The sequence below is a fragment of the Canis lupus genome, chromosome 29 (genome assembly GCF_048164855.1).
Source record: "Canis lupus baileyi chromosome 29, mCanLup2.hap1, whole genome shotgun sequence".
In the NCBI taxonomy this organism is placed as follows: Eukaryota; Metazoa; Chordata; class Mammalia; order Carnivora; family Canidae; genus Canis; species Canis lupus.
The window spans coordinates 7,138,098-7,157,499 of NC_132866.1; the positions used below are offsets into that span (position 1 = coordinate 7,138,098).

At 36.9% G+C, this 19,402-nt stretch overlaps 1 protein-coding gene across 7 annotated transcripts in view; it reads left to right on the forward strand.

The window, feature by feature from the left end:
• Window positions 1-19,402, forward strand: part of EEF1AKMT2 (EEF1A lysine methyltransferase 2) — a 72,952-nt gene that overhangs the window by 13,791 nt on the left and 39,759 nt on the right. For 5 of the 7 annotated variants that reach the window (XR_012020441.1, XR_012020444.1, XR_012020445.1 and 2 more), the window contains exons 4-6: window positions 3,636-3,743; window positions 6,004-6,220; window positions 9,962-10,149. Coding sequence is in view for 2 of the 7 variants with exons in the window: in XM_072804972.1 (XP_072661073.1) it covers window positions 3,636-3,743; window positions 6,004-6,220; window positions 9,962-10,056 (420 nt within the window). In the remaining 5 variants the exon portion in view is untranslated. Of the gene's footprint in view, window positions 1-3,635; window positions 3,744-6,003; window positions 6,221-9,961; window positions 10,357-19,402 lie in introns of those variants that run through there. The other 2 variants (XM_072804972.1, XM_072804970.1) reach the window with 1 other exon arrangement.

Genomic DNA, 19,402 nt, shown 5'->3' on the forward strand with positions numbered 1-19,402 from the left:
TAAAATGTTTTCTGCGCCCTGTATTTTCTGCAGGTTGGAAGTTAGACCTAGAATAAGGTTCAGGAAACTAGAGTTTGAGGATCGAATCTGGCCTTCCTGTTTTTAAAAAATATTGAAATGTAGCTGTACCTATCCATATACATATTGTCTATAGCTGTGTATGTGCTGGAGTGGTAGAGCTGAGTAGTTGTGACAGAGACTGTAGACTGGGAAAGCCTAACGTATTTATGCCCTGTTCCTTTATTTTTTTTTTTAATTTTTATTTATTTATGATAGTTACAGAGAGAGAGAGAGAGAGGCAGAGACACAGGCAGAGGGAGAAGCAGGCTCCATGCGCCGGGAGCCCGATGTGGGATTCGATCCCGGGTCTCCAGGATCGCGCCCTGGGCCAAAGGCAGGCGCCAAACCGCTGCGCCACCCAGGGATCCCTGCCCTGTTCCTTTAAAGTAAAATTCTGATAATCTGTGATTCAGAGATTTTTACAAACTTAGTTTTTTTTTAAATGAATTTAATAGGTGGTCATTGATATTTGCCTCTGTAGTGCATATTTTGTTTGTATTTTTGTGATGTTAATAGCTATTGCTTATATTCTGTGCCTTTTAAGTGTTTCATCCACATTTTTGATGCATTTTTTTGTTGTTTTTGCTGGGTGCATTATTTATTTATTTATTTATGTATTTATGTATTTATTTATTTATTTATTATTTTTTAAAGATTTCATGAGAGACACACAGAGAGGGAGAAGCAGAAACGTAGGCAGAGGGAGAAGCAGGCTTCATGCAGGAAGCCCGATGTTGGATTTGATCCCAGGACTCCAGGATCATGCCCTGAGCCAAAGGCAGACGCTCAACTGCTGAGCCACCCAGGCATCCCGCTGGGTGTATGATTTTAGATTGCTGTTTTTCCTTTTCTGTTTTCTGGCTTCCATTCTTTATGACTTATGGCTGCCAGTCTTATTGTCAGTCTAGTGAAGGTGGTCTGTTGTTCCTGTGTGTCTCCCCACCCCCACTCCTTGGATGCTTTTGAGATTTTCCTCTTTTTAGTTTTTATCAGATACACTATGCTGGCTTTTTCTTTTCCTTTTCCTTTTCCTTTTCCTTTTCCTTTTCCTTTTCCTTTTCTCCTGTTTTGTTTTCTTTATCTTGGTTTAGGTTGATATTGCTTCCTCAGTCTGAAGCTTGGGGTCCTTCATTGGTATTAGAAAATTCTTACCTGTATGCCATTTTCTCTTCTGCCCTGTTTTCCTTTCTTCTCCTGCTAAGATTCCTATTTTATATGTGTGTGTATATATATATATGTTTATTTATATATATTTATATATATAAATATGTTTATATATTTACATATACTTGTATATATACTTATATATAAATATATGTGTTTGATCTTATACTCTGTTATATTTTGTTTTCCATATTCTTTGCTTTTTTAATTGTCTATTCTTTTGTTCTATGCTTAATAGGAGTATTTCCTTTTGACCTTTCTTCCAATTCACTAATTTTTTTTCTGTGTTTAATCAACTGTCAAGCTGACCTGTGAATCTGCTTATTTTAAAAAATATTTTATTTATTGGACAGAGAGCAAGAGAGAGAGCACAAGGAGTGGGAATGGCAGCCAGAGGGAGAGGGAGAAGTAGCTCCCCACTGAGCAAGGAGCCCAATGCGGGACTCAGTCCCAGGACTGAGCCAAAGGCAGATGCTTAACTCACTGAGCCACCCAGGCACCCTTGAATCTCTTTAATTATTGCATTTTTTTCATTTCTGCTATTCATTTGGTTCTTTGTCATAGTTTTCAATTCTCAGAATTCTCCAAGAACTGTCACTTATTTCATTTATTTGAAAATTGGTTTCTGATAATTATTTTATTTGGGCCTCCTGTGAGTCTTTTCTAATGTCATTTCTTCCCCCTTGGTTTCTCGTCATTTTTTTTTTTACCTTGAATGTCCTTATTTTTCACTGAGTGCCAGAAACCAAATGTGAAAAATGTTGGAGATAGTTTGAGATTTTGGATGATTGTTGTAGAAACCTAAAACATCTATATATGATATTTTTTATAAGTTCTATTGTGAGAAGAGGAAACATAAGAGGAGAACTGGTAAAAGTCAATTCACAGAATTATCCTGGCTTCCTGATAGAGAAGGAATTGAGAGAAACTGGGAGAAAATGATCAGAGTATGGAGTGGGACACCTAGAAGAATTGGAGATTGGCATCGAAGCAGGGATGTTAGACCTTGAGATTAAAATAAAGATAATGAAAGGGAGCAAAATTCTGTGGAATGTAATTGGTATGTTGCTAGAGTTTAGATTAGAATCAGTCACTAGTGATGAAAAGTCAGGGAAGTCTTAATGGAAGGTGTAGGTGTAGGTTAAGTTTTGACGGAAATAAATTGAGTAAATAGTGAAGAGTAGGGAGACAATTTCAGGCTACATTGTAGTTTTCAACTGCTTTCTCTTCAAATTTCCTTTGAAATTACCTTTGGCCTTATCTAAAAACATTCAGCATAGTGTTAGGGGGTTGGGGTTGGGGTAAGGACCAGGAGCAATCATACTTTTGCCATAGGCTCCACATATCCTAGGTGCAGTCATGTGGCTTGTAAACTGCTGGGACTATAGCTTTAGGCTCAAAACTCTCTCTTTCTTGAGAATTTATTGATAGAGCATGAGAGAGAGAGCGTGCACATGAGCAGTGGGGAGGGGTAGAGGAAGAAGCCGACCCCCCGCCAAACAGGCCATCCAATGTGGGGTGTAATCCCAGGACCCTGGGATCATGACCTGAGCCGAAGGCAGATGCTTAACCACCTGAGCCACTCAGGTGTCCTAGGCTCAAAATGCTTTTTTAAATTTATTTTTAACTTTTTTTTAATTTTAAAGATTTTATTTCTTCATTTGAGATAGCACAAGCAGGGGGCGGAGGGAGAGGGAGAAGCAGGCTCCCCACTGAGCAGAGAGCCTGACATAGGGTACCATCCCAGAACCCCAGGATCATGACCTGAGAGGAGGGCAGATACTTAACTGACTGAGCCACCCAGTAGCCCCTAGGCTCAAAACTCTCAATATCCTCTGAGCCTTAATTTTTTGGGGATATTAATACCTGCCCAACCTATTTCACATAGTTTTTGTAAACATTTTGAAAACAAAAAGTGTAACGTGATTAATAATCACTTCACTGGTGGAAAATTGTAATTTAGAATTACAGTGAAGGAAAATTTTTCAGGAACTTACTATGTATGCATTTCATCTATTCATATAACTTAACTGTGCTAAGTAAAATTTATGATAGATTTATGTGTGAATTAGAGCATATTAATATCAGAAGTTAATGTTCTATTTTTCTACTAAGGGCAAAATATTATACATACATTCTCACTATCTATGAGAGAATGAATTTTCTTTTGAAATAGAACTCAAATACTATAAAAGCAAATGAATTGTCACTTGATGTGAATTTAAATTCTTAGTTTCTATTTAGATTCTACAATAAAATTTAAACTGTAGATTATTGGATTGTATATGTCACTTGATCTATTAAATAAATTAAACAGTCGCAGTCCTAAAGGAATGTTGTAATTCATAAGCAAAGCAGTTTGTTAAAACCTTATTTTAAACTAAAGTATAAAATTGTTTCTCTGTCTCTAGGCAAGATCTGGTTTCTGTAATATTACTGGAATTGATTATTCTCCTTCTGCAATACAGCTTTCTGGAAGTATTATAGAGAAAGAGGGTTTATCTAACATTAAGTTAAAGGTAACTATTATATTACTATAACTGTTTGTAATAGGAGTTATAAAGTTTAAGTATTTCTAAAGTATATTTGCTAACTATCTTTTGAACTCAAATTAAGGATTAATTATCAGTAATCCAAATTGAAACATTTTTAAGTAACTATTAAAATTTTCAATGTAGTTGGCTTGGGGAAGTTATTTTCTTCTCTTTCTGTGTGCAGGTGTGTTCATTCTCTCATATTTGCAAATACAAATAATAGCTAACTTTGGATTAACTAGATCAAAAAGTTGTAAGTACATCAAGTGGTGTAGTGCTGCCAAAGATTACTTAGTTTTTTTGTGTGTGTTCTGTGATCTGTGAGGAGATGATGACTCTTGGATTTATATATCTAGCCCAGGCTTCTCTGAGCTCTAGAATGATTTAAAAACTGCGTGTTTTGCACTTCTTCCTGGATAGCTAGTAGTCTCATGTAGTCCAAAATGAAACTCTTAGTTTCTCTTTAAACCTGCTTTACCCCAGTCTTTCCCATTTCTGTTACTGATACCACCATTCACCTGTTGTATTAGCCTAAAACCAACCCAAGGAGTCGTCCTTGATTCTTCTCTTTTAAGTCCCATGTCTCATTCTGTTGGTTTTGTCTTGTGTATCAGACACGTGATCATTCCTTGCTGTTTCCACTGTTCCTCCTAAGTCTGAGCTGCCACCATTTCTTGCCTACAGCTACAGTGGCCTCTTAACTTGGCTCCTCCATTTCTCCTCTTGCCACGCCACTGTCTACTACCACAGGGCAAGCAGAGTGATTTATTGAAATATCAATCAGCTCCTGTCACTGCCTTGGTCATGAGCCTCCAAGGGCTTCCTCATTGTGTAGAGAATGGAATCTGAATGCCCACCCCACCTCACAAAGCCCCTCATTTCTTACCTGTTTTCCTCTTTGTCACCAGTATTCCAGTCACACTGGCTTTCTTTCTGCTCCTGAAACATGTCTAGCCTGTTCTTTTCCAGTCTTTCTACCTGCCATTCTCTGTCTAGAATATTCTTGCCCCAGATCTTGTTTGGCTCCTTCTCTCAGTCAGATCTGTGCTCAAATATCACCTTTGGAGGCCTTTCCTATCTTTTCCAAATTTCTCTTCCCAGACCCTGCTGTCTTCATTACTCTGTTTTTATTGTCTTCATACCACTTTATCTAAAATTATTCGTTTGGCTTACTTATTTGTTCTGTCTCCCTTTAGAGAATATAAAGTGTATTCTCATACAGGGACTCTTTCTTTTTTGTTTACCATTATATTCCCAGTGACTGAAAAACCCTGCCTATAATAGGTGTTCATAATATACTTGTTGAATAAACGAGTACTTTGATACAGGCGTTTAGCTCTAAACTTGGCTCCCAGGAATGGTGGAGCCATTTTTTGCTTCAGGTATAATGAATACTTTGGTGGGAAGAGGAAAAAAAAAAGTTCTAATAAACATAGAATCTACATTTTAAAATCAAAGAGTTTTAGATAATATGCTATTTATGATTACTGTATTAAGTTTGAATAATCATGAGCTAATTGATTACTTTTTAAGAGTAGCTTTTCAGAATGAAGTACATTGGCAAATTATTGTATTAAATGAAATTGAGGCAGATCACAGTTTCAAATGCTTATAATATTATTAATAGGTTATTGAAAATTAATGATATGCTGGTGTATGACCTTCACAACCTAAAGTGCATGATATTTATAAAGTTAAGTAGCTGCAGTTTAAATAGTCCTTTGACTTCGTAAGCTTTATGCCGTTCGTTTTATTCATTAGTTGGTTTATAAGCTGCTGAATTAGGGTGGAGGGACTTCTGATCTACTGTAAGTCACACGACTGTAATAATATCAGCTAAAAATCATCTTATTTTTAATGACCTGTTTGAGTTCCACATAATTTTTATCATCTTAAAAACATTTCAAATGTTCTATTTTTTGACGGAAATAACTTTTTCGTAAGCCAGGCTTGCAGGCTCTATTATGTGCTGGTGATATTAGGCAGTACACCTGGCTTTCATTTATTTCCAAATTTGTAGAGATTTGGAATGTCCAGGAAACCCTGTCTCTCTTACTAATCTTAGCTTTAATGATCTTGGGATGAAGCATGTAAAAGTTTGCTATAAAGTTGAAAATATGTTTATTATATGTAAAATGCCATCATAATTAATTGGTCTTTTTATCCATAACCGTTTACAGATTGTCACTTAAATTCAGGAGAGATTGTGTTACTTGTTCTCATAAGACATTGATTTTTAATATAGGTAGAAGACTTTTTGAATCTTTCCACAAAGCTGTCTGGATTTCATATTTGTATTGACAAAGGGACTTTTGATGCCATAAGCCTTAATCCTGACAATGCGATTGAGAAGAGGAAGCAGTATGTGAAATCCCTCTCTGGGGTGTTGAACGTGAAAGGCTTTTTTCTAATAACCTCATGTAATTGGACCAAGGAAGAGTTGCTAGATGAATTCAGTGAAGGTAAATGGCTATATGTTGTTAATGTGTGCTTACCTTAGGTTTCATGTGCTTAAATAGGATTTTTTTTTCCCCATTGGTGTTACAGTGTTTTAGTGTCCCCTTTGTGGGAATTGCCTGCTTTTCTTCTCAAGTGTAAATGCAAAGGGCAAAGAAATAATATCCAGAGATCCAGAGTCCTTTCTAAAAATTTCCAAGAAATCCTGGCAGTTAGGTACTAACATTTATGAGCCTATAAAAGTTAAGTTCTTTTTTAAGCGGTATAATCTCTTATTTAGAGACTCGAACAGTAAGTACGTATATTGTGCTTCAGACTTTAGTGTACTGATCTACTGGTGATAGTGATAATAGGAATCAGTAATGTGCAAATGGAAGTAGTATTTTTAAAAACCTTACATGAGAGTTTTAATTCTATAAATACTTTCTGTATCTTGCTAATGGTCATTTAGGTTTTAGGATTTATCTTTTTTTCAGTATATACAGAACAATTATTTTTAACATTGCACAGAAACAAAAAGTAGGGACTTTGTACTAGAAATACTCCCTATTAATTCTTGAGGTAATCTACCTTTTTTAAGGCTTTGGTGCCAAGACAAGATCCTTTCTCACTCCATTAGGAAAGTATAATTAGTGCTGTGTCTAATATGTGGGGATCTTGTGAGAATTGAGAATCTGTAATCTATACACAAATATTTTGAGTTCTTTGGCAGACTGTTCCTTGCATGTTTTAAGGAATATTTTACCTGCCAATTTATTCATGCAGCACACAGGCATTTCTGGGAAAGTACCTTGAGAATCCAGGACTAGTATTTGCTTGTTTTTTTTCACAGACTCTTTTTTAGATTAGCATGAAGTTTTTTTTTAAAGAAATGGGAGGAATTTTTAGGGTGGAGTATTAATAAATGATATGGTACTAAATTTTTGTTAAAATTTGAACCTCAAAAAAAAATAAATAAAATAAAATTTGAACCTCAGTTACCACAAGCTAATGGGAAATGAATTTATAACAAAACTATATGCACTTTATCTTAGAGTTTGTTTTCTTTTTTGGTAATAAGGGAACAGGCAGTAGGAGGGAGAACACTTAACACATGTCCTTTTGTGTGCATTCAGTGACTTTGGCAGGTTATATAATGTAAAACTTGAAGTATTTGAGGCTTGAAATGTGAGCTTGTGGTTTCATTATTATTGCCTCTGGAAAACAAGAATTACGTGTGATTTATTGTCTTGTATTTCATGCCATTAATTTTACTATCTTCCATGTTAAATTGGTTTCCCTTAGAACTGTTGAGGCCCTGTATCCATAGTCTTTCCCTCTTCCTGAAGCTTGACAGTTTTAATAAATGCTCGAAGTTAACACTGTGTAGGGCAAGTTTCTTTCCTGGTTTTTAAATACAGGTGTTCTCTTTTACCCCTGGAACCACCAGACAAAAACATATTTGTCTGTCTTTGATAATGAAGAACAGACTCTAGCTGGGTAAAGAGTGCTTAAATTTGTGTCTATGTCTAAGAACTACTTTAAGTTATATTCAGTTTTAGAGCTTAGTACAGAATTTAAGCAAAATATTACAATAGGAAATGTTAAACACATACAATTGAAGACATTTTTTAGGCATCTGTATCTGAGAATATGGAATTTGGAGTTGGATACAGAACACTAACAGAATACATGCATCACTGCCGAGGGGCTTGTTGGTGGCTTCTCACGATTGGCTTCCACGGTCCCTTTGGCATAGAGTGAAGCTTGCTTCACTGATCTTTGAAGGTTCTTTTTTTCTTTCCTGATTCGAAACATAAAACTGTTGAAATAAATCTTGCATTTTTCCTTTATAGCCCTACTTATATAAACATTTTGTGTTGTCATTTGTTTTGGTGAGGTTTACTTAAATCATTTGCCAGATAGTGGTTCTAATTTGATATCCAAGGAAGCTAACTTTCTTAAAACTACTGAATTAAAATGACTTCAGAAAACTTATTTTACTATGGAAATCATTCAGATTCATTCTGAAAAAGATTGAAAAATATCAATAACCCCAACACAAAAAAGCATATAGGTTAAAATAACTCAATTTGTTACCTATCACTGGAATACAACCACTTTTAAAGATTGGTGTTTTATTTATTAAAATACAAGAACTTCAGTTCTGTAGGGTTAATCCAAGGAGTTTAAAAGACTAGTCCTGGAAAATTCACATAGACAGCTCCATTTTCTCTTGAAAATTTTTATTATGAAGAATTTTAAGCATGTGTAAAATTTCAGAAAACAGGCTTTGTACCCCCGTACTTACCACTGTGGCTCCATTCTCTGGCATTAAAATATATCATGTTATTTAGGCTTGTCCTTCTTTGGAAAAGTTTTCTAATGATCAATTTTAATGAGCATTTTAATTTATAGCTGTTTGTTAAGATTTGGTGAAATTTGATTAAGAATATGAATTAGAATGCATGATGAAACAAAGTATAAAAGACCAGTTGATACAGTGATATATATCCTTTTATATATTTTGCTTGTAAGAGTTATTTCAGCTGAAGCTCAAGGCATAGAAGCTTAGAAAGTGTAGACACCTCCACCTCCCAGGAAAAAAAATCTACCCTCCAAACTAATCCTCCTATCACTTTTCCATGGTTAACTTCTCAGTCTTGCTTGTCTTAAATTTTAAAAACAAAATAAAATAATGTTAAATTTCCATTTTATTTTAAAGATTTTTTTAATTTATTCATGATAGAGAGAGAGAGAGGCAGGCAGAGACACAGGCAGAGGGAGAACCAGGCTCCATGCCAGGAGCCCGACTCGAGACTCGATCCCAGGACTCCAGGAGCGTGCCCTGTGCCAAAGGCAGGCGCTAAACCACTGAGCCACCCAGGGATCCCCCATTTTATTTTATAGTTCAGGAAAATGCCATGTTATCTTATTTTGATCTTTACAAATTCACTGTGAGGTAGGTAGGGGCATTGGTATATGTAACCTCCTTGCATAGAAACTGAGGATCCTGGCAAGCATACCTTCACCTAGTAAGTGGTAGAGTTGGAACTTGAACCCAGGACTTTTGAAGCCACATTAATTTTTAAGTTCCACTGCGCTGCTTTGAAAGTTAATACTTCCTTTTCTTCCCAGATCCTTTATTATTTCAGTCTGGGTCTTGATCTTTGGTTACGAACTCTTTTTTGTTGTGGTAAAATATATGTAAAGTCAGATTTACCGTTTAACCATTTTAAAGTGTACGGTTTTGTGAAGTACGTTCCCAATTGTTCAGCCGCCACCACCACCTATCTCTAGAACTTTTTCATCTTCTACAAATTCATTTTCTTTCCACATTGTTTGACCCTTCTGTATTAAGTACTTTTAAATGTGTGATGTAGATCGAGTTACTCCATATAAAGCAGTCAGGACAGCGCCTGATACCTGGTTAGACCTTGGCACTTGATAGCTGCTTCCTACTAACTACAGCAGGCTGAGGGAGATGTGGAGTGTAAGGGGTCATAGACAGGACATGGGGGAAAGAGGGATGGATAGAGAGCCTCTCTTTTGCAATTTCATTTTGGGATTGTCTGTTCCTTGCTCAGTTTAAAGTGTTAGTGGGTATGCCCCCTCTGTGCACATCCAGTAGAACTGAAAAATTATCCAGTGAAATTCCATCACAACATAATGGTTTCATAAAAGGTTTGCAAGTACATTGTTCATACACATTCCCCTTTACTGTGGGACTGGGTCCCTATTAAAAGTATTTTAATCTTGTCTGACAGGATTTGAACTTTTCGAAGAGTTGCCAACACCCACGTTCAGCTTTGGAGGCAGATCTGGAAACAGTGTAACAGCATTGGTTTTCCAGAAAACATGAGACTTTTCACTGGACAAATTCAGTTAGCTTTATTAAGAAGCTCCACATCAAAGTAAACCTGACACAGAAAATGCAAGTGCAAATAAATGCTTAGTAAGTACACAGGATGCACATGTTGAATAGCTATAATGGGTTGGTAAAAATATGAACATGTGAATGGTTGAGTTTTAGACACCAACTGAGAATCATTTAAAGTTTTCTTTTGTATTTGAAATGTAAATATTTTTCTCTTTGATTAAAACAAATTTCCTGTAACTGTTGAACAAGTAAACTTTAAAGCAGTAAATGAATTTACAGAAAGCATGTATTTTTGGTTTTTGTGCCTTGGTCAAAGTTGAATTGGATATAGCTGCTCATTAAGATTTGACGAAACTACTCCAGGGCCAGAGTAATGAACACCAACTTTCTTAGTGTTTTATTAGACTGTTTATGAAACATAATAAGTATAATATTTTAGATTGGAGGTGGTTATTTAAAAAAAAAACCCAATACCTGGGAAAAATGCCATAGTTTTCATGTGTATAATTAAACAGAATCAGATAAATGTATGAGTTGATCAAGAAATCCTGAGCTTGTGTTTTGCTGCTGATGGCCTTTTATACACTGTGAAGGATAAACAGGAAGTAGGAAAGACAACTAAGAGATCTGTTATTTGGTGTTAAGTTGCATTGTGGTATTAAGTCACTGAATCCACCAAATATCTTCTTCTCAAGGAATGTAATTAATTTATTCCTGCTTCTTCATATCAGAGGGATAGTACTGGGGCACCTGGCTGGTTCTGTTGGTAGAGCATGTGACTCTTGATCTCAGGGTTATGGGTTGGAGCACTACAGTAGATAGATTACTTAAAAATAAAAAAAAAATAAAAAAAAAAAGAGGCTAGTATTGGATGGAGGCAGGATTCTTTGGGTCTGACTAAAACCCATTCTCTTCCTCTGGCATATTCTGCTTCCCAGGTGCTAAGTCTCTGCCTTAATGGCACTTACAGTTCAGTGGGGGAACCAGGACTGGTCCAGAGAAAACACTGTCAGAGGAATTGAGTAGTTGAATTTTCAAAGCTCTGCAGCTCCTTTTTGGTGACAGTGTTGGTCTGTGGACTGTGAGTTAGTGAGTCATCCTTCACTACTTTTCTCCATCTCCCTTTTGTCTTAACAGACTTGCCTAATCAAGAACTGAATAGTGTCATTCTTTTGTGAAAGGGTGGTGTAAGCTATATGTGTGTGTATATATATATAAGCCTTCAGGGACATGAGGACAAAGATGTTTTAGTTAGGACTAATTAGCAAGAGAAACAGTTTACATATTAATGTTTTTGAAGAGATAGGTTAATATATAATGCCATTTTTGTATTTGGGCTGATATTTTCATGTTGGAGCCACAAAACACGTTTTTAAGTGATAAAATTTTTGATGATTTTCAGCATTTTGAATCTCTTGGGTTTTTGTTTGTTTGGCAGATGTTAGTCCAGTAATGAGTAAGTCTAGCATTACCATCCTTTTTCTTTTCTTTTTGTCTCTGAGTGGGGGCAGGGTGGAGGGAAGAGGGGTTTGATTTAGATCAACATTAATCAACTATTAAGATTACTACCTGCCTTGCAAAAGATAACCGAAGACATTTACATAAGCTTTCAACACAAATAACATTGCTTAAAAAGGTTTTATTTTTAAAATGTAAAGGGTGAGATGTTACTTCAAAATATATGTGATTTAAACTTACTAAAAATTGTGTTGATTGAAAAAACTGCGCAAGGGATTTTAAACCACAGAAAAACAGTTTATAATTTATTGAGGAGGTCTGGTCTTTGTTGTGTTTTCATATTATTGTTTCTTGATGTCAAATATGATAATAGTGTAGAAGTACTTTTTTTTAGAATTTTGAGTTGTTATGCATGCTGTTTTAAAGCACCACTCTAACAAAATAGGCTTTCTGTGCCACCAGACTGAGACATTGGGTTTGATTCACTGATAGCTTGGAATGGGCCTTTGTTGAAAAGCTCCTCAAGTCACCCTCGTGGCAGAGTATGTATGTTCCATTTGCAAAGATGAAGGATTTGGGGGGGATCATGGAGCTGTTGCTAAGGTTAGGAGAAGGGATTTGTCATCTCTCCTTTATCAGTTAATCCTGTTGGAAGCCGGCTTCTCAGAGGTTGCAATTAGAACAAATGGAAGGTCCCAAAATGCTAACAGTAAATTAGTATTTTCAAATAATGCCACACTTTAAAAACCAGGCCAGTAAATGGCCCCAAGTTACTGAAGCAAGTCGTAAATATGTGACTATTAAACTGAGTTTTGTTTAAGCACATGACTATGTGGGTAACTGGAAGAAATTATACAGTTATAAAAGGGAGCAGTGAGTTCCATAGTAAGTGCTGGTTTCTCTGCATAAGAAGTTGGAATTGTAATTTTATTTCATCAAAAGACACTCTTATTTTGAGGAAACTTGTTTGAAATGCAAACGAAGTTTCTCTCCAGAGCCTGAAAGGCATTGTTGCTTCTCATTATGATGTTATTGCTGCATAGCCAGCGCTTCTGTGTGTAGGAAGCGTGCGGGCCTGTCCGAAGGGATTTGAGGCTGAATGGGTGGGTTACACCAATTAACAAATAGAAAGTTTTCAGAACATTTTGTTTTAAGCCAGGTGCACAAGTTAGAGTTGCTTTTTGGGACTGGCATTTATGCATATGAGAATCAAACCTGACACTACTCTTGGCAGCTTGACTGAGGCCATTTTAAAATAAGTACAAACTGTCCTTGAATTGATTTTCCCCCCCATTGTAGTAGCAGCAAGTTTGCCTTTCTTCTTCATCTGTGACATGCATGCAGTTTTCTGTTATTGGGGGGGCAGGGGAGAAGGGAGGTAAACACGTGCAAAAGACTTTTAGTCTTTATGTGAATAATGTGTTTCAGTTTACATATTTTTAATTTTCTGTGATACTGTAATTAGAACTCTATGTTGACCTTAATTCACATTCATCTGGAGTGCAGTAGAGAGCTTAATTTTTAAGGTATCTATGGTAGCCTCTAACCTTTGAAATAATTTTCCTTAAATTGATATGCAAAGAAATAGAGTATCCCTGCTTATGTCAATAGACTCTGATTTATGTTTTCTTAAATTATTTTATGTATTTATGCATGCACGTATGTGTCTGGTAGTCCATAATGAAAATATATACAAATGTGAAAACTCAATTGCTCTCCAGGCCAGCATTCTGCTGCTTGGGGAGGCCTGGGTTTGATTTCCTGTTGTTGGCACTGTGAACTAGAGTGTACGTGCTCCAGAGACAGCTTTCTGCTTTGAAAGCAAGAGACCAAGTGTCTTGTGTTCCACAGTAGTAACCTCTTTAGCTAATTGTGTGTGGGGGGGGTGTGTTGATGGGCTCTGAAAGGAGTCTTGTCTAGGACACTTCACTGGAAGGAGGCTGCCCATGACCTAGAGTTTGATTGTGGGAGACCAGGAGCATGGTAGGTTGAAGGACAATTGCTTAGTGGGAAAAAATTAGGAAACCCTTGTCATTTCTCTGTTAGGCTGGAAACAGAGATGTCCTTAGATGAAGGGGGAGCACATGAGCATGTTTTATTAACAGTTAATGGAAGAAAATTAATGCTAATTTATTCTTCATACACACCATGCAATTTGTTGGAAAAGTAAAAGAATAGTTTGAAATTCTTTGGTCAATTGATGGATTCCTATGTTAGGGGCATAGAAATGAAACTCAACATTAAGCAGACAAATACCCAAGCCCACAGGCTACATAAATGCTGAATAAAACCAGCTCTACAATAGAACTCTGAAAAGCGAGGGGTAAGAAGCCTAATGAATGATTGAATATGACCTTAGCAAAATCCCTGGAGTGTTGTTGAAGGATCATTCATTTCCAGCTTAGATGTCAAGATGGGCTCCAGTAACCAGGAAAAAAGAGAGCTTGAGTCAGTACTTACTGAGTTTTAAAAATCTTTACAACTCAGTGCATTAGACTGATCATTAAAAGGGCTTCTCTAACTAAATTTTGAGCTGTCACTGTGTAGACCTGTAGTTTAGGCCCAGGGAAACCAAATTAAAAAGATAGTAATTCGCAAGACATGAATGTATCGATATCCTGCTTTTATGGAGTAGAACTTCAAAAACTGTATGTAGAGGCTGGCATAATGTACTTTTGTCATGCTGATACCATTGTAAGAAAGACTGAGCACCATGAGATCAATTGGACCTTAGAGCATTTGCAAATTACTTGCCCAGTTTATTAGAGGAAGATAGAAAGAAATCAAAATGTACTTTTTTCATTTTTAAGTGGTTCATTCTGAAGAAATGATAAATTCTTTTGTTCTGTTTAAAATACGTGTTATTACTGCATCAGAAAATAAGTATGTTAGAAAATAAGTATGTTAGTGATCTTTATTGTGCATGCTGTCCAGAAGCTTTTTAAGAAAAGCAAATCTAACACATTTGTTTCCCCAAATTCCAAAAAATGTATACATGAACCAGCAATTAGCATATCCTGGATATTATATGAGAAGCTTAGGAAGAAGTATGAAAATACCCCCCATTTGGACAAAGGGACCATTAACTGTATTTCTCATCCTTCATTAACATACTCAGAGATGAAGCAGTTTATTATTCTCCGTGACTATAGCAGAATAGAAGTGCAGTTGGGATGGTCGCCGCTCTCCTGCTATGGCCCTCCACGCTGCTTGTCAAAGATGGGCATACGCAGGGGGAGGGAGCTAAATGTAGAAGAGAGTGGGTGCTGCCAGTGCACGTTTTCTCGTCACCCCTCCTCTAGTATGAAAATGTCAGTCCTTTGTTCCCATCTAATTTTAGTACATCCTGGCTTAAAAAAAAAAAAAAAAAAAAGTTAGGATGCTTTCCAACCATGGAACTTTGAGGGGTGGGGTGGGCGGGGAAAGAGTACAGGAAGGAGCAGTTTACATTCCATATCCGTCTGCCTTTCTGCGACAGCATCTAGCCCCTACTCTGTTGATTCTGGTAATGAAATAAATTTAGATGCACTGAACCAGCAATAATTAAGTTTTCCTTCCATGTCCTCAACAAGAAGTCTAGTTGGAGTCTGAATGGGGAAAATCATAATATGGCATCTAATAGAACATACTGGGCTGAATTAAAGAGCTGTGTACAAGTTTTAGAAGACAGGTCTGAAATCGTGAATGAAAAACTGCATGTTGTCTTATTTAAATGTGACCTTTGAGGCCCATTTGTGATTCAGTGAAACTGCTTTTATGCTCTTGTTTAGAATGAGAGTAATATTTGTTGATTTTTGAGAAGCAATCAAAGGCAAGGTACACAAATCAGAGCTGTTTATTCCTCGTGGAAACCCTCACCGTCTAGAAGGAAAGCTCTGATTTCTTGAAAAGAACCAGTTGGGTCAAAGAATGGATAACATAGTTTGTTCAAGAGATAGGACTGAATTCCATATGGCTTTGTAGTTGAAAGTGCCAACTGTCATGGTTATTATTTAATTAAAAAGTAATTAACCAGATTAAACTATGAGGGGAAATCTACATTCTGGACTTCACTATGAAATAAGTCCATCTTTTCCAGAGGTTTCTTGCTTTAGGTGTTCTGAGGTTTCCTCTTGGAATCTCTCTATGGTAAAGATATTAGAGAGCTACAAGTAAGAGGAATTATTTTGTTACTAAGTCCATTTGATTAATGATTTAATTTGTCATGGGCGGTATCAGATTATTTTCTGAACTTGAAATTTATTTTCGTTCCTTTGATTTTATAGTAACACAGAGTTTAAAAGCTGTTAAGTAATAGAGTAAATATTAAAGAGAAATGATTATTTTTTTAAATACTAAATTTGGGAGGAAAAAATGATGGTAATATAGGCAGGGTGCTTTCCTTCTTTGGGCTTCAGTTTTCCTTTCTGTAAAATGAGGGTGTTCAGTAGGTGATATTTAAAGTTCTCCTCTACCCCTCTAGTCAGTTTGGGTTGCCGTTGACCTGGTGGTTTAAACAGCAGAAATTTACTTTTCACTGTCTGGAGACTGGAAAGTCCAAGGTCAAGGTATGAGGAAGGCAGGCTTCATTCTGAGGCCTCTGCTCTTGGCTTGTAGGTGGCTGCTCACCTGGCCTCCCTGTGCATGCTTACAAGGGAGAGAGAGTGTGGGAGCAGGCTCTCATGTGTCTCTTCTTAGAAGGGTGCTGAGTCCATCAGGAGAGCCCCATCCACATGACTTCATGTAACCCTGATTACCTCCCAGAGGCTCTACTTCCAGATATTATCACATTGAGGGTTAGGCCTTCAACATGTGAATTTGGGGGGGCACACAAACATTCAGTCCATAATATCTGCTGAAATTGATCTAAGATGTAGAGAAGGGCTTAATAGATTTTCACTATATACAGGAAGTTTAAATGCTCCAATTAGCTAAATATTGGTTGTTAGGTCTCTTTAGAGTTCTTTTTCTTTTTTAAAGATTTTACTTATTTATTCATGAGAGACACAGAGAGAGAGAGAGAGGCACAGACATGGGCAGAGGGAGAGAAGCAGGCTCCTTTCCATGCAGGGAACCTGACCTGAGACTCGGTCCTGGGTGTCCAGGACTACACCCTGGGCTAAAGGCGGGGCTAAACCGGTAAGCCACCCTGGGCTGCTCCCCCCCCCCCGCCTTTTTTTAAAGATTTTATTTATTTATTCATGAGAGAGACAGAGACACAGGCAGAAGGAGAAGCAGGCTCCATGCAGGGAGCCTGATGTGGGACTCGATCCCGGGACTCCGGGATCACGCCCTGGGCGGAAGACAGGTGCTAAACCATGGAGCCACCCAGGGATCCCCTCTCTTTACAGTTCTTAAAGCAAGGTATCTATGTGTATGAGAAATATATGTACATATAAGACATTTGGAGCGAAAAAATCATGTATTTTTCCATCTAAGATATCTTTGTACATCCATTGGTAAACTTTAGATCTGGGTATTGATTGTCTTTGATATGTATTTTTGATAATTCAGTTTGTATTTGTTTGACCACAGCTATGTTTTATTCAGGAAACTCAGAAATTTACGTCTGATTGTTTGGTCTCCTTCAATTTTACATATAGAAAGATAGAGATCAAGATTGGGCCTAAGGAAACACAAAGGAGTCCTACTCATAGATGACCTCATTTAGAAGTGTAAAGTCCCAGGGTTCTGAGAATTCTACTCTCTCATGCTACACAGAGTCCCATGCTTGAGCAGGTGGTATGTGGTCTGCCCTTCTCAAGCCTTGTAACTATGGGCTCTTGTCTACTTAATCGTGGTTTCCCTTCAGAACTTTTCTTCAAAGCAGTTGGGTGTAATGGAGAGAGAAGCAGTCATGGAGACCTGCTGTATCACCGGATCAGGAATATTAAATGAGAAGAATCAGTGTGAAGCAGCTTAGCATAATTCCTAGCACACACGAGTAACTAGGCTTTTCTCCAAGGACCCTTCTTCCTGTTGCAGCTGATGTATGGACTTGTTTGAGCTTTTACCCCTCAGTACCACTGAATTAATGTATTCAGTTCAACTGTATTCCAAGAGTGTTTAGATGAGGGAAGAGAGGAGGAGTGGTAGACAAGTGAGTAAGAGTATAGCTCCTTCTGGAGTCTCTAGATAGGGCTGGTGCTGAAGCACCTTTTTATTTAGCTAAGAAAACAGGACCGGATAGGATGCCAGATTTTCACTGAATGTTCTTTACGATGTGTTTCAGTGGACTCCTTAAGAATACTCAGGTTTAAGATCATTATCTGTTTACGTGGTAATTATTTAGTAATCAAAGTAGGTCTGGTGGGAAAAATGTTCCTGTGGATGCACTGGAACCGGCTAAGGACGCGGTGCACCTTCCCTCAACAGGTCTGCATGCTAAGGCAGTATTTCCAGTGACATGAAACAAGGTAACTAAGATCAGGTCCCTCAACTAATGAAAACTGAGTTGGAGTTGGGTCTTTCTGGGTATCTAGGAAGCAGTGGGCTAAATTTTTATCATTGATTTCCACCTTGCATCATATAGATTTGATTTCTTTGATCAGTGAGTCATATTTATTTTCCTTGTTTTAAGTTGAGTTAACGGTGCCATTCACAGTGACATTTCAAAGTTTGGTGTTGGATAATACTTTAGTTTATCTGATTTGACCTTAGTTTATACTGGAACTGACTGTATTGTTTGTAATGTACAGTGAATTGATTGTCCTCATCTAGAAAACATTTGGTTTTCAGAATTGTTTATTTAACCTTTTTATTGGTGGGTAGGTGAATATTTCAATGCCTGGGCTGCTTAGTGTGACTAGAGAAATGCTGGCCAGAGCAGTGTCACTTTCTTGAGCTTAAATCTTTGAAATATTTTTAAAAGGTTCTATAGAGAATGAGGTCAGTATGATAATATATGTCTGTAGGATAGACGTAATAAAAGCTTCACTAAAGTTAAGTACTTTAACAGTACTACAATGGGTAAGTGACCTGGTTTTGATCAAGAATTTTTTGTTTGTTTCTTTGTGAAAGTTAAGAGTAAAGTAGTATTTAAAATAGCAAGCTAACTTCTCATATCAGTTCTCCCTTTCAGGTCAGGTGCAGGGTATGTGCATACAAAATAGGCAAGGCTAGTTCCTCAGGGATACGATAAAACAAAACATCTTTGCTTTTGATTAAAATGGAAGGTTGACAAACTGCTGAGGGAAGTTAAGAAATTCAGAGGCTAATATACTCTGGAAGGCACATGTTCTTTTCATACTGCTCCCAGGGATGTTTTACTCTTTGGAGCCAGAGACTGATTTTTTTCTTCTTGATATTTTAAATCCAAAGGATTAAGTCTTTAGATTGGGTATTCAGGCTCTGTGAAATCAAAAACTGTATGTATTTTCACAGTTTCCTTTTTCCCTAATGAAAATGAAATTCACTCTGTTTCATTTTTATGGGGATAGGCAGGATGGCAGTAGCTTTGAGCATATCACTAGGCATGAGTTAAAAATAGATTTTTCTTGAGGCAGTGACTTATATGGTAGATAGTTGACAGGAGAGAAAAATTAAGTTAAATTTTGGGCTTATATTGTAAATACAATATCTAAATTCTAATAAAGGATATATAAGAAAAAAATGGAAATGGTTTTCATTTGAAGGTGATAGCATAAACATTTAGTCTGGGTGTGCTGTTGAAATGTATTCTAGGTAAAACTTAGTGTGTAACAGTATGAAAATACTGTAACTTGTATTTAGCTATGTATTTGGTGGAGTAACTGAGGCCAATGTAGGTTATGGGTGACCAACCATGTTAATAGTGATTGATATTAGAGTACTTCAGCTCAGATCATAAATAGATCAGGGAAAGGTCAAGAATGAATTACGCTTTTCAGTGTTACTATTAAAATAGTAAAAT